This window comes from Ostrea edulis, chromosome 2 (genome assembly GCF_947568905.1).
Source record: "Ostrea edulis chromosome 2, xbOstEdul1.1, whole genome shotgun sequence".
In the NCBI taxonomy this organism is placed as follows: Eukaryota; Metazoa; Mollusca; class Bivalvia; order Ostreida; family Ostreidae; genus Ostrea; species Ostrea edulis.
The window spans coordinates 20,556,971-20,572,309 of NC_079165.1; the positions used below are offsets into that span (position 1 = coordinate 20,556,971).

The 15,339-nt window shown below is 34.2% G+C and overlaps 1 protein-coding gene across 10 annotated transcripts in view; it reads right to left on the reverse strand.

Moving 5' to 3' along the window:
* Positions 1-15,339, reverse strand: part of LOC125678220 (CDK5 regulatory subunit-associated protein 2-like) — an 85,007-nt gene that overhangs the window by 68,493 nt on the left and 1,175 nt on the right. For 7 of the 10 annotated variants that reach the window (XM_056156321.1, XM_056156317.1, XM_056156319.1 and 4 more), the window contains exons 2-5: positions 8,026-8,099; positions 3,330-3,397; positions 372-479; positions 126-202 (exon numbers count right to left, since the gene is read on the reverse strand). In XM_056156321.1, coding sequence (XP_056012296.1) covers positions 126-202; positions 372-479; positions 3,330-3,397; positions 8,026-8,099 — 327 coding nt within the window. Of the gene's footprint in view, positions 1-125; positions 203-371; positions 480-3,329; positions 3,398-8,025; positions 8,100-9,537; positions 9,578-9,880; positions 10,175-15,339 lie in introns of those variants that run through there. The other 3 variants (XM_056156320.1, XM_056156322.1, XM_056156318.1) reach the window with 1 other exon arrangement.

The window sequence follows — 15,339 nt, forward strand, 5'->3', positions numbered from 1 at the left end:
ATATATGAATATGAAATATGAACACAAATGTTAATCTTACATATATTGAGAATCAATGAATGGTTGAATCTATTATTTCTGACACATATACATTTCAAACGGTAACTCAATACTCTTGCACTTACGAGGCCTTTTGCAACAATTCTTGTTTTTCTTTCAATTCTTTCTTCAAGGTCTCTACTTCTACTTTTAACTCAATATTCTGAGGATGAAAGAATACATGTTTCCAAACAAAAAATATTTTAGAAAAAAACTCAGCACCTCTTTTTCCAAGATCTTTTTATAATCATCAATAAAATTATGATGATCATTTAAATTAATTTACAAATGCAATTAAAATCTTTTCAATTATATAAAAAACAATGCCTTACAAATTTAAAAACATCGTCCCCATCTCCAAGCCTTTGCTGCATCCTCTCCTCCATAAAGTAGATACGCAGTTTTAAGTTGAAGTTTTCCTTCTTTAAATCCGTTATTTGCTATATAAATCAAGAACATATAATGTTTCATTCCTAAATCAAACATCCAATATCCATTTTTAATACAATTTCTAGAATTCATTACAACTTGATTTCACAATTTGTACTTGATATTCAAAGCTACAGTACAGCTCACAAGTTTTTCACAGGCTACTGAGGACAACACATGGTGTGAAATGGAGTATGTGGAGCATGGTGTATGCACATTCCCATTATACAAAAGTACACAATGACACACCATGTAGATATAGAAATCTTTTAACGGTAATGATACAATAAGATCCAATCAAAAGTCTATGAATAATTAATCAATCATCATTTGATGTCAAAATTAGTTACATCTTTTCATAAACATAAGTACAATTTCTCTGTCAAAGTATTAAGTAAAGTACCAGGGTTGATCATCACCCCTAGTGTGCATGCCAGGCTAAAATAATCCTAAAGCAATGAGGTAGGAGGGAGCTGTCACTAGATTTCACATCACCAGGTATATCAAAGCTGAAAGCTGAAACTCGACATAAGTGGTTGCTATTTTTTATGCAGAAAACCAGAAGTTGTCTTTTCTGTTGCACGCACAATCTCCTGATTTAGATTCGCCATGCATCATTTGATGACATCAGAACATAGATCATGACGTCACATCTATTGTCTTGTCCCAGCTCTGATTGATTTTATACTTCATTAATACATTACGCACTGACATGGTACACTGCACGTCTGCAGGGGACCACAAGCAGGATAGAGATAATCCAAGTAAGTTCAAAATCTCAAGTCAACCAGATGTGACTTTCCAAGATCAGTAACTAAAGGATGGTGGTTAGGATTAAGGGAGGTTTTTTTGACATAAAAAATTCATTTGATGTATGTGTGGATTAAAATTTTCTCTGTCCTAATCTTTAGAGCTTGCTGGGCTAGCATTTATCATAATTCAACATATTCATTCATTAAAAGTATTCAATTCTCTTGAAATAATTCTTGCCACAGGTTTTACAAGTGATCAGCGGAATGTTGATATTTACAGTCTACTCCGGATATGTTGAAATCCAGGGGACCAACCTGAATTGTTCATTGTACCCCAAGTTCAATAAAACCAATGTTAAACTATATAAATAATGTTGGGGATTTATGTTTACCTCAGTATAACAGATAGTTCAATATAAGTGACTTCAATATAACAGATAGCTCAATATAAGTGACTTCAATATAACAGATAGTTCAATATAAGTGACTTCAGTATAACAGATAGTTCAATATAAGTGACTTCAATATAAGTGGAGTAGACTGTATTCAGATGTTTGACTGAATATACTGATACAAGACTAAATAAGGATTACTAATCATATCTGAAACTCAAACTACACAGATCTGCAAGTCCACTACTGCACTATGTGCATCAACTAGCAAATAAAAATAACTCAGATCAACACACCTGAAAACGAAAGTAGATATTTTGAGACTTTAAAATCGGACCTTTGTGTGAATAATGAATTAACCTTTCTTGAATAATTATAACAATTACTTGTTGTTACACGGTGCTCACACATGGAAACTCACAATATGTTCACTGTATTACACCATGTGCTCGGAATTTTTAAACTACTGCACAAAAGTGGTCCAAGACACCAGCATTTTCCATGACCCCTGGATTTAAGGTACACTGGGCAGGGCTCGAAATTAGCGAGAAATACTCGCAAAATGCGAGTACATTTGAAAAATAGCGAGTAAAAATAATGGACACTCGAAAATCTTAGCGAGTGGTGATTTACAAACTATGATCGTATCGTATCCGTTTTATACGGTGATGCGCTATTCGCTTTTCTCAAACTTGCACTCTGAATCATACAAACGCTGAACGACCGATTTCAATAACCGTTTTTATCCGGATTTTTCTTTTATGATTTTTTAAGAAACTCGGAGTCAAACAAATGCTTTAGAGATTGGACATCGCATATCGACATGTGCCACGAGTCCTGTTCACCTATAGGGGTGATTAAATTGAATAATTCCAAGTATGATGTTTTTGTTATTCATTTATCTACAAAAAATATCGGAATCTATGTTTTACCAAGTCTTCCGGTAGTTATTTTTATCAGAATCATGAGAATGTCATTGTCATATTGAGGTCGGGTTGTAGTGACGACACGGGTGCATTTCTCACCGCGTAGACGATTATCAAAAAAGTCATAGGACTCGTGATCGTGCTGCTTATAAAACCATGAGTCCTGTATTCGCTTTAAAAAATCACTAGTGACAACCCTGATGTGGCATGAAATTGGAAGACTGGATCTAGACCTGCGATAAACAAGTCGTGGATTAGACTGTTAGAGGTGCGATAATCAAGAGACCTAGACATTGCACCATATGACTTACGTAACTTAGTGTCTTGTCCAAACGCTGCCTGTTGACCCACTAGGCTCAGTAATGATGGGGAAAATCATTGATTGAAAAAAAAAAATATATAAAAAGAGCACTGCTTCATTATTTTCATTTTAGCTTGTAGGTTTTCATTTTAGCCTGTGGATTTTTTACCCACAGGCTAAAATTAGCCTGTGGTAGAAAAAGTTAATTTCGACCCCTGCTGGGGCCCATAATTTTTTTTAAAGAAAAACTTGTGAGTTGTACCATATATATCTAAATTCTTATTCTGTGCAAAATAACATTCCCCCAAACATGGCAAAACTACAAGCACTTTCTGTCTTCAATATTAAAGCTTTGGAAGTAATTTAATGTCAATAAATATGCATTATCAACTATGCAGATATCAGATATCATTAAACGTCGATCTTATGCAGGAAATGAGATACACATGATAAGGCTGTGTAAAACGACTCATTAATTGGCAGTTCTTACTGTATCATATTCCTTCATAGTCCTGGACCGAACTGGCGACATCCGACCTGTGTTCATTTTTGTCACCACTGAAGAAAAGAAACAATATGTTATCACTACAAGCAATTTTAAACACATAAGTTATATAAATTTTATTTGAAAATACATGAGTGATATTGGTACAACAAAATTTCAAATTCTGTAATGAAAATTCTACCTTCATCTTTATCAAAGATTCATTGAAGTTGTCTAAAGTTCAGAACAAGTGAATCTGCATCTTTCATAATACTAAGTGTATATGTATATGTATTTATTTACGGGCATCACAGAAAATTCTGTTCGTCTGAATGTTTTTATCACTACATGCGCTTGTAACAACATCATTGTAGATGTAAAAAAAATAACACCATATTCATGAAATGACATCACAATTTAACATTTTATGTACCTTTCCAAATATATTTAACCTTATATCATAATTTTAAAATACATGGATTAAAATACATTAACATTGCTGATAAAATGAAAATACAATTTCATGTAATTTACACATTGTGTCCCTTCTTTTTTTGTGTTTTATTGGTACATGTATATTTTGTCTGGAATTTCTTTAAATTCAAAGGCTGTAGTTAGTTTGTAGTTGTTTAAGATAAAGTAAGCACATTGATTAATTAAATCATCTGAGGATAATCTAGTTCACTACTGCAATCATTCACTTCCTGTAAATCAAAACACTAAATTAGTTTTGATAAAAAGTTAACAATTTACAGACTACAATAAACAATTTTACATGTAATGGAACTTCTATTCATAGAGTATAAATCTCCGAACATTCCTAATCTTCTTTAAGCTAAAAGATAAATCCATTTTCAAACTTTATCATAAAAATAAATATCTACATTTAAATTTTAAAATGAGGTAGATGTCAGCAAAACCTTATAAATCAATAGAAAATTCAACAATGCAACATGAAATATGGCGATTTTCTCAAGATGTTCAGCCCAAATCAGTGCTTTGTATATGCTCTCTAAATGTTTAAAAACATGACTAGAATTTGTGCCATTGTTTGTTAGTTCTAACATGTAATCATGAAATTAGATTATAACAACAAAACTTCAACACCACTATCAAAATTTCCTTATTTGCAAGATACATAATTACTGGGTTCTTAAACCTATCCATAAATTTTTTCCACCAACGGAAGGTTTAACAGAAACGTTAATGGGCGGTAAGCTAACAGACTAGCCTTTAGCGAATACCACAATGACTTTAATACAGAAAACTTAGCGGTGACGTTAATGGGTGCATTATTTTATAGAAGCTTTGTGAATAAGGTCCCTGGTCATACGCAACCTTTTTCCTAAGTATATGCCTTTTAATAATGCACGTATCTCTAAATTTCTATGCTGTGGCTCAGTAAAAAGTTTCTTTTTTTTTTATTTCTATAGTTTAATCAAATTATAAATATTTTATTTGTAAATATCAACAGACATGCAGAAAGGGATTTTGAAAAATGATTAAACATTATTAAAATTCAAAATAATGACCTTGGATCTACATGATCTAAATAAGTTTGGGGTCATGACACTTTATCTGGTCATACAGTACCCGCAACGTTATTCTTGACATTCCTATCGTGCTCTATCGTGCGTGTATCCTATCGTATCGTGCGTGTATCCTATCGTGCGTGTAGCCTATCCTATCATGTATCAGGTTTTCCGTTTTCTATCGTGTTTTGCATTTATCAGGTCTATCGTGTATCGTATTTTGCGTGTATCAGGTTTTCCGTTTATCGTGAAAATCGTTTATCGTGTAGCTTCGGAAACTATCGGGATCTTATATTAAATCTAATGAAAAAGTAAGATAGTTTCTGAAAGCTTTATTCGTTTTGTTAAAGAAGCCATTTTTAGGAATCGAGGAAAGACAGTATATTTGAAAGAGAACATAAAGCTGTCGATTTTAAGGCAGAAAAAGAGCTATATGTCTGTCCAGAGAGGGTGAAAATTTATCACAATTTCATTCTAAGTAGTCTGGAAAGTAGGCAGTGGTTTGTCGAGTAAACCAAGGACAGTAAAACTGAAAGCTCCTTCATCTGGAGTTCATAAACATTTCCTTGTCTAGAAACAATTATTTGTAATTAACACTTACAGAGAAATAGGAAGTTCCGATCTTAAAGGAAAAATCAGTAAATTACATTGTTTATTACATATATTTTAATAATGGTTCTTTTTCTTCCGATTTTGTTCATCTGTATTCAACTTATATACCAACTACTGAACTTGTGCGCGTTCTTATCTATCTGATTTTGTGTATCACCCGTGTTTTGACAGTAAACATTCTCAGGGACATTGTATTTCACACATTTAGAAGATTAAGTTTTAAAAGAGTGCAAGGGTATATTGCATCTCCCAAAATTCTTCTCAATTGGGCACGATTCAGCTGTCATCGTTGTTTTTTTTTTATTTGTACATGTACACATATACCAATAGTCGTACGTGTAGATACTGGAAATTTATGCTGGTTTTGATGATTATTTGAATTTTTTATATGCTAAACACAAACATTTTAAAGCGTTTCTAAATTGCGACTTTAAATCAAGCCGGGTTTCGTATATGTTTTTAATAGTTTATTTATTTTTTGTTAACAAAATATCAATTCATATAAATATGTTCCAATTACTTATGACTATCAATTATCACTCATAGTGTAGAAATATCTAACATATGAGCTTATGGTGTAGTGCAGTGGATTGTATTTAAAGCGGTCATTATGAAAATAATTGTAGTTGTTGAATGAGCGGTGAACTCGGAGCTTAATGCAAAATAACCCCCCTCCTAGCTACACACAAAATATTACTTGGTTTTATTTGATATCCAGGATAATAGACATTAGAATAAGAGAGCTATTGAAGTATGATATCACTACATTATATTACATTTTGTTAATTCCCTGTTTAATTGCTAAACGCTCGGCATCAAGTGTGAATGCCACGGGTCCTCGGAGATTACCTTAAAAATAGACGCCCCGTGTCACGGTAGGTGTGGCACGCTAAAAAACTCTCACTGCTCAATGGCCGTAATTGCCGAGCATAAGTCTGAATTTAAAAGCTCTTCACTGGTCATGGTTACGTCTCCATATGAGTGAAATATTCTCGAGTGAGACGTTAAGCAAGATAAAAATCAATCACTCCTTGTATGATTCATATATTAAACATTCAAGGTGACAATATACATTTTAAAATCATTGGCTGAGAACATTCATATAGATATCAAATAATGAATTCAATACCGTATATAGTTTAGCTTCCGGATTTTAGCTGTAATGACGTTAAAAAAACATAAAAATAGAATTAAAAAAACAAACAACAAAAATAAACGTACAACCGTGGATAAATAAATTATATGCTTTAGGTATATATTGAGTATTGAAATCCTTCAATATTAGTATCAACATAATGTAATTATTTTGTACGTATCAAACTTTCGTTCTGTCTAAATTGTTTCTAAATTTACAACATTTCTATCAGGTTTTCCGTTTATCTTGTTTTGCGTTTATCAGGTTTATCGTGAAGATCGTTTATCAGGTTTTGCGTTTATCAGGTTTACCGTGTATCCTATCGTATCGTGCGTGTATCCTATCATATCGTACGTGTATGGTGTTCTATCGTTTATCATGTCAAGAATAACGTTGCGGGTACTGTAAGTAAATTATCAGCTATATATTCAGTAGTAAAGAGTATTGTAATGCATTTTCAGTTCCATCAGAGTTCCATCATGAGGTTTGAACCACTATTCCAGGGGTTAGGAGTTTTTCAATCTAGTAGAGACCACATGCTCACTATAACTACACACCCAGTGTGTGTCCTAGTCATTCAGTGTAAGAGGAGACTATTTGATGCAAATTCGCAATGTGATCTCCTTTCCTGGGGCCTGAATTCCTGACCAAGGGACTATGAGATTCACATATTCAATAAAGGCCTCCATGGTAAATAAAAGTATACACCTACTTTGTTTCCTAAACATTCAGGAGTAAAAATGAAGATATTTAAACAATCAATGTAATTCCAGTGTATGATTCATATTGTCCCACCCCACAGTCCTGACCCCGGAGCCATACTATTTATAATTTCAATAAAGACCTCCATGATCAATATAGTTATGCTCCTCGTTTATATCCTAGATGGTCAGGAGTAAAGAAAATTTTAAACACCTAAGACATTTTCACTTCATGTTCCAAACAGATTTACCCTTGGGTCTAAATTCTTCACAAAGGGACCATGAAATTCACAACTTTTGGTAGCGGCTTTCATGCCCAGCATAATTATGTGCATCTTCGCTAGCCAAGGATTTTCAGTCCACTCCGCTCAGAGCGGAGTGGACAGAAACCCTTGGCTAGCGAAGATGAATTATGTGCCTAGTTTTCATGACAGGGATAAGAGTGATGTACTGTATTTAAAGATTTTAACACTTTTGCTAGGGTCCCAAAATGACAGGGACCACAAAATTCTCAATTTTTGTTCCCCTATCCAAAGATGTGACTGAGTGAAAATTTGCCATGCAGTTTCTGATTCTAAAAGTAAAATATGTTCACGAGTTAACAATGGACGATGCACTATGACAGACACGGATTGCAATAGATCACTTGAATAACTCAGTTGATTAAAATGTACCTTTTGTACTTCTGTCCAGTTTTGTTTGGATTTAATACTAGCACTTACTTGGCACAGTCCCGTCCGGGTACTCTAGGTATGGTCCCGAGTTCAGCTCCATGTGTAGCTTATCTGTGTTCAGGCTACAAAGAACCAAAATTTAATTATCTTCTGCATATATATATATGTTTATAATAATACATCAGAAACACAGTACCACAAGTCCGGCTAGATAAAAATAATTCAGGACAATAAGAGAGTTCAGTAATCTAGTCAATATATTGTATGCTTTTTGTTCACATTCAATATCAATTTCCTTTGTCATGATCACGGTTTATGCAGGTTTTCTTTTTTATATGCACAATCATAAAACCTAAATCAATGTAATAATACTACTAATGTTGCAAAAATTACTTTTAATTCAAGGTATAATGTCATTCATGACTTCAGTTTAACAAAATTATATCTTAGCTTACCATTTTTTGCATAAAATGAGCCACTAATTAATGAAATCTGCATTCAGGAAAGAGAATTACATCAAGCATGCCACTGATGTGCAAAAATTGCTATTATAAAAAAACCATAATAAGAGATTTCTTATCTCTTTCTCAAACATCCAATCCATTCAATCAATGACATCAAATGCCATCAAACATATAAATTTCATAATTCAGGAAAACTAAACAAAAGCAAAGCTATATCTGGTCATATTTTGTACAACTGTACACGACACCCACACACTGTGTAGATGTACATGACACCCACACACAAATTAGTTGTACTTAATTATCAAAATCCCACAAAAAGTTGTTAAAATTTACAATATCAACTCTCCAGGAAACCTACCCCAATCTGTATTATGACACCCTGTTCTCATGTTTCCAGATGTAAAGTTAAACGAGAGAATCATTTATACGAGTTCGACACACAATGAAGTTTTAAGTGTCCTTGACATTGAATAGGAAGTTGCAAGCAGTCAGCAGTTAGATATTTCCTGCTTCGTCCATCCTTGAAAAAACTTCTGTCATTTTCAGCATTCATCACAAATGATGATGATTGATTTTTTTCCCTCTCTTGTCTTTTAATTCTGTCTCTTCTCTCTTCCAGAAGACCATCTGTCTTGTAATTAATAAAATTTTCCTGTGTTTACTATACAAGTCACTAATTCAAGTAGGACTTGTTAATCGTTATTTTTCACATGATCAATTCAATGATTACATGCTCAATGTTATGACACCATTTAACTTCAGATATTTATTGCTTTGATAAAATTTATTTTGGAAATGAATTTGTTAAAGCTTTGAAGACTATCTCGATCACATTTTATAAAGACAAAGACGTGTGTTAAAATTTGCCAGCGACACATGACAACAACTGAACTGAATGCTCTGGTCATGGCACGAGACCCCCATTTTGCCAAGCTGACATTATCATTAGACAGTATCAGCTTACATCTATTGTATACTAATGATTTTAATCAAGCATATTAAAAACAGAGCCACACGCCAATTCATTCTGCAATTGAGATCCATTCTTAGTATTGTGTCACAATACACAGGAAAGAAAAACAACAGTGCTTACCAAGTCACCCTTGTGAAGTAATCATTGAATTTCTCCCCTCCTAAAATCAACTGTCTATTATGAAGAACACAACCAAAAGTTCAGTTCTTACAGAAACTGTGTATGTATTGGGTTTCACAAGAAATTCAATTACTGTAGAATTGCCAGACTGGTAATAGATTACGGTACTACTAAGATTCTTCACAAAGAACATGGAGTCTGGAGCAGATAAATGGATCACAACAGACTTTGAAGCTGACCCAGAAAATAAAATTAGACAAACTCACTGTAACTGAAACAAAATAGAACATGTTCAGCATCACACATGTTAGAGGAGTGGCAGATTGAATGAAAAGACACAAACCTGAATTAAAGAATAACTCCCTTTGTTTCCTACTACGTCATTCCCAGAATTGTCTAATTTTACATCACATTCATAAGACTTCCAAATCATGAACACACGTGCAGTATTTTAGCTTGACACAACCTACAGGAAGTGGATCCTTCAAAGTTTTTATACGATTCAATCACAAGTATAACACATTCACATCTGCCAGATATCATAAATAGTTCACAATTCTTGGGAGATCATGATTGGGTAACCCCATAGTTGCTGAGGCTTATCTACAGAAGAGTTAATTGGGCTATCACACCATGTACCAGTGGTGTGTGTATATATGAATTTGTGTGTGTTGGGTTTGATGTCTGAATGCCAAGGACTCAGTGGGATGCTGCTCCAATCAATATCAGGAATCTAGCTGGCCAACGACCACTCCTTCTTTAGTAAACGGTCATTTATTCAAAGCACAAAAGAACATCTAAAATTAATTTTAGCAGAAAATTTTTTACACACACACACACACATATATTGAGAAAATGCATGTGTATGAGTGTGTGTTTAAATCTAAATAATTTACTTAAAACCAATAAAAAACAATTTGATAAAGGCAGAGACATATATATGTCTCTGATAAAGGTGATAAAGTTTTTAATTTTGTGAAATATTCTTTCTGCTTTTTGATCGATTCAATTGCAGTTTTCTAAAATTTGCACCTTCATTATCTATATCAGATTCACTACAATAAAAAACACCTTTGTCTTTTTAGATTTGTTGAGTGCACTATTTTGTGTCAGACGTTACATCATCTTATCTGACATGAGTTTATTAGTATATTTAGTGTTATAAATAGGTAGTGATAGGCAGATTATCATCGACAATCAAAAGTACTCCCAATTTTGATTATCGATTACAATTTTCATAATCAGTTATATAAAAGAAAAAAACCACATGATGTAAAAACATAAAATAATAAATGACGATATTTTTCATTCCTGTGAAAACAATTCGGCAGCACCAAAGAAATGAAAATAACTGACCATAAATGATAATACAAATAAATGCAAACAAGATGTCATTCCCAGCCACTCAGTATACAATGAATGATGATACAGATACTAACAAGATGTCATTCCCAGCCACTCAGTATACAATGAATGATGATACAAATACTAACAAGATGTCATTCCCAGCCACTCGGTATACAATGAATGATGATACAGATACCAGGCGCGTAGCCAGACAGAAAATGAAGTGTATGCAAAGTAAGGCAGGGGGTCCGGGGGCCGCCTTGAGGCCCCCAGTGGGTCCAGGGCGAAGCCCTGGTGGGGGCCCAGGGGGCGAAGCCCCCGGGTTTTATTGATTACAATCACCAATTTTTTTTAGTATACAACGGGTTTTTTGGCAGTCAATTTTCGAAACAAACGAATTCAAACAAGACAGAAAAAGAATCACAGATTTGTTTTAGGAAGCTTGATATTACCAAATCACCAAATGTTAAATTGACACTTGCTTTACGAACTGCGTTGATTTATTTTTTAGTTGTTGCCGACAGGTGTATGAGTAGAGTATAGACACACATGGTATATATTGCTAATAACAAAAGGTATTCCAAATCCATCTACTTAATGTACATAAATGGTGTACATTAAAATCGATTCGACATTTGCTGGACCAGGTATTAATAAGGGAATTATGGATACGTGTACAACACAGACCTGTAATAATTCTGGTATGATAAAATACACTCAAAGTACTAGTCCGAAATATCTGACGTTTTCCTGGCTTTTTTATGATTTTGATATTTACCGTGCCAGGAAAACGTCAGAACCGGCGCCATCACGTAAACTGGAAATTCGCCGTCTGCACCTGGAGGCGGCATTCTCGGGCCGATTTTTAAATAGTTGCGAGCCGAATTTAATGTTAAAGTCATAATTAATCAATAAAACGATGCTTTTTGTACTAACTAATATCGATTAAAAGAAAATATCACTCCGAAATTCGATAACATAAGCACACAATTGTAGTCAACCGAATTTTCGCTGTCATTTGAGCGAACGAGTCACGTGATTCAAAACAGCTCAACTGTTTGTTAAAATGTTTTCATGAGGCTGTTTATGTTATTAAAGAACTCATAAAATCGATATTAGTAAGTACAAGAAGCATCATTTAACATTGAATTCGGCTTTTTAGAGATTTGAAATTCAAGAAGCTTTTTTTAAATTGGATTGAATAGACATGATGATTTGAGTTAATCATAAATCGGAAATACATAGCGCAAAGTTACATGCACTTACGGCAATGACATAAAAATGTAAAAATAATTTCTCTTTTTTTTTTTCTTTTTTCTTTTTTTTTAGCAAATAATGTGTACGCAGTTGCGTACTTGCGTATAGGCAGCTACGCGCCTGGATACTGACAAGATGTCATTCCCAGCCACTCAGTATACAATGAATGATGATACAGATACTAACAAGATGTCATTCCCAGCCACTCAGTATACAATGAATGATGATACAGATACTAACAAGATGTCATTCCCAGCCACTCAGTATACAATGAATGATGATACAGATACTAACAAGATCGTCATTCCCAGCCACTCAGTATACAATGAATGATGATACAGATACTAACAAGATGTCATTCCCAGCCACTCGGTATACAATGAATGATGATACAGATACTAACAAGATGTCATTCCCAGCCACTCGGTATACAATGAATGATGATACAGATACTAACAAGATGTCATTCCCAGCCACTCAGTATACAATGAATGATAATACAAATACTAACAAGATGTCATTCCCAGCCACTCGTTATACAATGAATGATGATACAGATACTAACAAGATGTCATTCCCAGCCACTCAGTATACAATGAATGATGATACAGATACTAACAAGATCGTCATTCCCAGCCACTCAGTATACAATGAATGATGATACAGATACTAACAAGATCGTCATTCCCAGCCACTCAGTATACAATGAATGATGATACAGATACTAACAAGATGTCATTCCCAGCCACTCGGTATACAATGAATGATGATACAGATACTAACAAGATCGTCATTCCCAGCCACTCAGTATACAATGAATGATGATACAGATACTAACAAGATGTCATTCCCAGCCACTCAGTATACAATGAATGATGATACAGATACTAACAAGATGTCATTCCCAGCCACTCAGTATACAATGAATGATGATACAGATACTAACAAGATCGTCATTCCCAGCCACTCAGTATACAATGAATGATGATACAGATACTAACAAGATGTCATTCCCAGCCACTCGGTATACAATGAATGATGGTACAAATACTAACAAGATGTCATTCCCAGCCACTCAGTATACAATGAATGATAATACAAATACTAACAAGATGTCATTCCCAGCCACTCAGTATACAATGAATGATGATACAGATACTAACAAGATGTCATTCCCAGCCACTCAGTATACAATGAATGATGATACAAATACTAACAAGATGTCATTCCCAGCCACTCGGTATACAATGAATGATGATACAGACACTAACAAGATCGTCATTCCCAGCCACTCGGTTTACTGTGTACCTCCAAGTTGACGTAAACATGTGTGGTCACATGTGCTTTGTATTACTATTGATACATCTTTTGAAACCGAATTCGATTTTGTAAAGAATGAAAAGTTTGATTTAAAAGAAACAGTTTCATAATTTTCCAATCATCTAATCACTACATGTATCATGACTTTCAATTATTTCCAATTATCGATTATGAATTTTTTTTTTATGACAACATAAAAATGATGTAAACGTTGGTAAACATTAAACAATCAAATGATCACAACCACTAATGGTAATTACAGTCATTAACAATCAAATGATCACAACCACTAATGATAATTACAGTCATTAACAATCAAATGATCACAACCACTAATGGTAATTACAGTCATTAACAATCAAATGATCACAACCACTAATGGTAATTACAGTCATTAACAATCAAATGATCACAACCACTAATGATAATTACAGTCATTAACAATCAAATGATCACAACCACTAATGGTAATTACAGTCATTAACAATTCAAGGTCACTATGTTCAATATCTAGTGTGCAATGAGCACCAATGCCTGCCTGATAATGCCTTCCCATGGTCGCAATTAAGTCTCTAAACAACTGTCTAGGTATATTGTTCCACTTGAACTGCAGAGCTTGGGCCAGTTGCTGCCGAGTCTGAGACCGAGCCTGTTGTTTTGGTGGATGTACCTATCCTGTTTGTCCCATGTTTGATAGGGTTAATATCTGGTGATTTGGATGGCCAAGTAAGAACCTAGATATTATGTCTTTGCAGAACATAACGTGTTAGAGGAGCAGTATGTGGTCTGGCGTTGTCATGTTGGAATACTGTTCTGCGTAATTGTAACCACTGTTCTGGGATGCTGCATTATTGTAACCACGTTTGGCTGTATGACTTCATTACTATACTGTTGAGTCGTCAAAGTACCCTGTATGTGAACCAATATTGTCCTGCCTGTATAGAATATTGCTGCCCACATCATAACACTACCCCTTCCAAATCGATCAGCCTCCTGGGTGCAATTTTGTATGTTGAACGTTAATTTTGACGCCTATACACTCTGGGTCTTCCATTAGGCCTCAAATTGCATTGCCAAATCAAATTGTTCACCAGCATTGTCACGGTCATACTCTATCAGTCTAAGACAACTGAAGTCGGTTCTGGTGATGTTGCGGAGTCAGAACAATGCCACAAAAAAGGTCTGCGCACTTTAATCCCAGCATCTCTAGTCACTCGCGAACATTTTGATCTGATATTCTGCGAATCCCAGGAATGATGATGCTGTTGTGAATAGTTGATGAAGATGATGCAATCGGATGAAGTGATCCTGTGCTGCTGACATCACAAGAAGTGGTCTCGCCTTCTCTATGACAATCACTTGTTGAGCCATATAGTGATGTACCGATTATCGCTTGTTATAATTGTAACGATGTGAATTATCGATTGACATTTTGAAAATTGATGACGACTTATTTTTTGTAATAATTCAAATATTTCTACCATGACTTAACTAAAAACAAAAATGACTGATGAAGACAAGTCATCCGATAAGAACAACAACCAAATTCAAGAGAGATATCCCTATCCTGGGAAAACAAAACCAAAAGCAGGGCTCAACATTAACTTTTTTTCCTACTTGTCCATTCGGACAAGAGACAAAGATATTTACTTGTCCGAACTTCAACTTCACATGTCCGGAATTTTTTTTAAAAAGGATATAATATCGTTAACTTGAAAACTGTATTTAATTTACTTAATACATAGTCTATTTTTATACCTGCTTGATTGATTTTTTTTTTATCTTATTCTCTTGATAAAAACAACAAACGCATAAAACAAATTTTTATCTAGACTTCCCATCTTGAATCAATGACTTCGTAAGATCCATGGATGCATT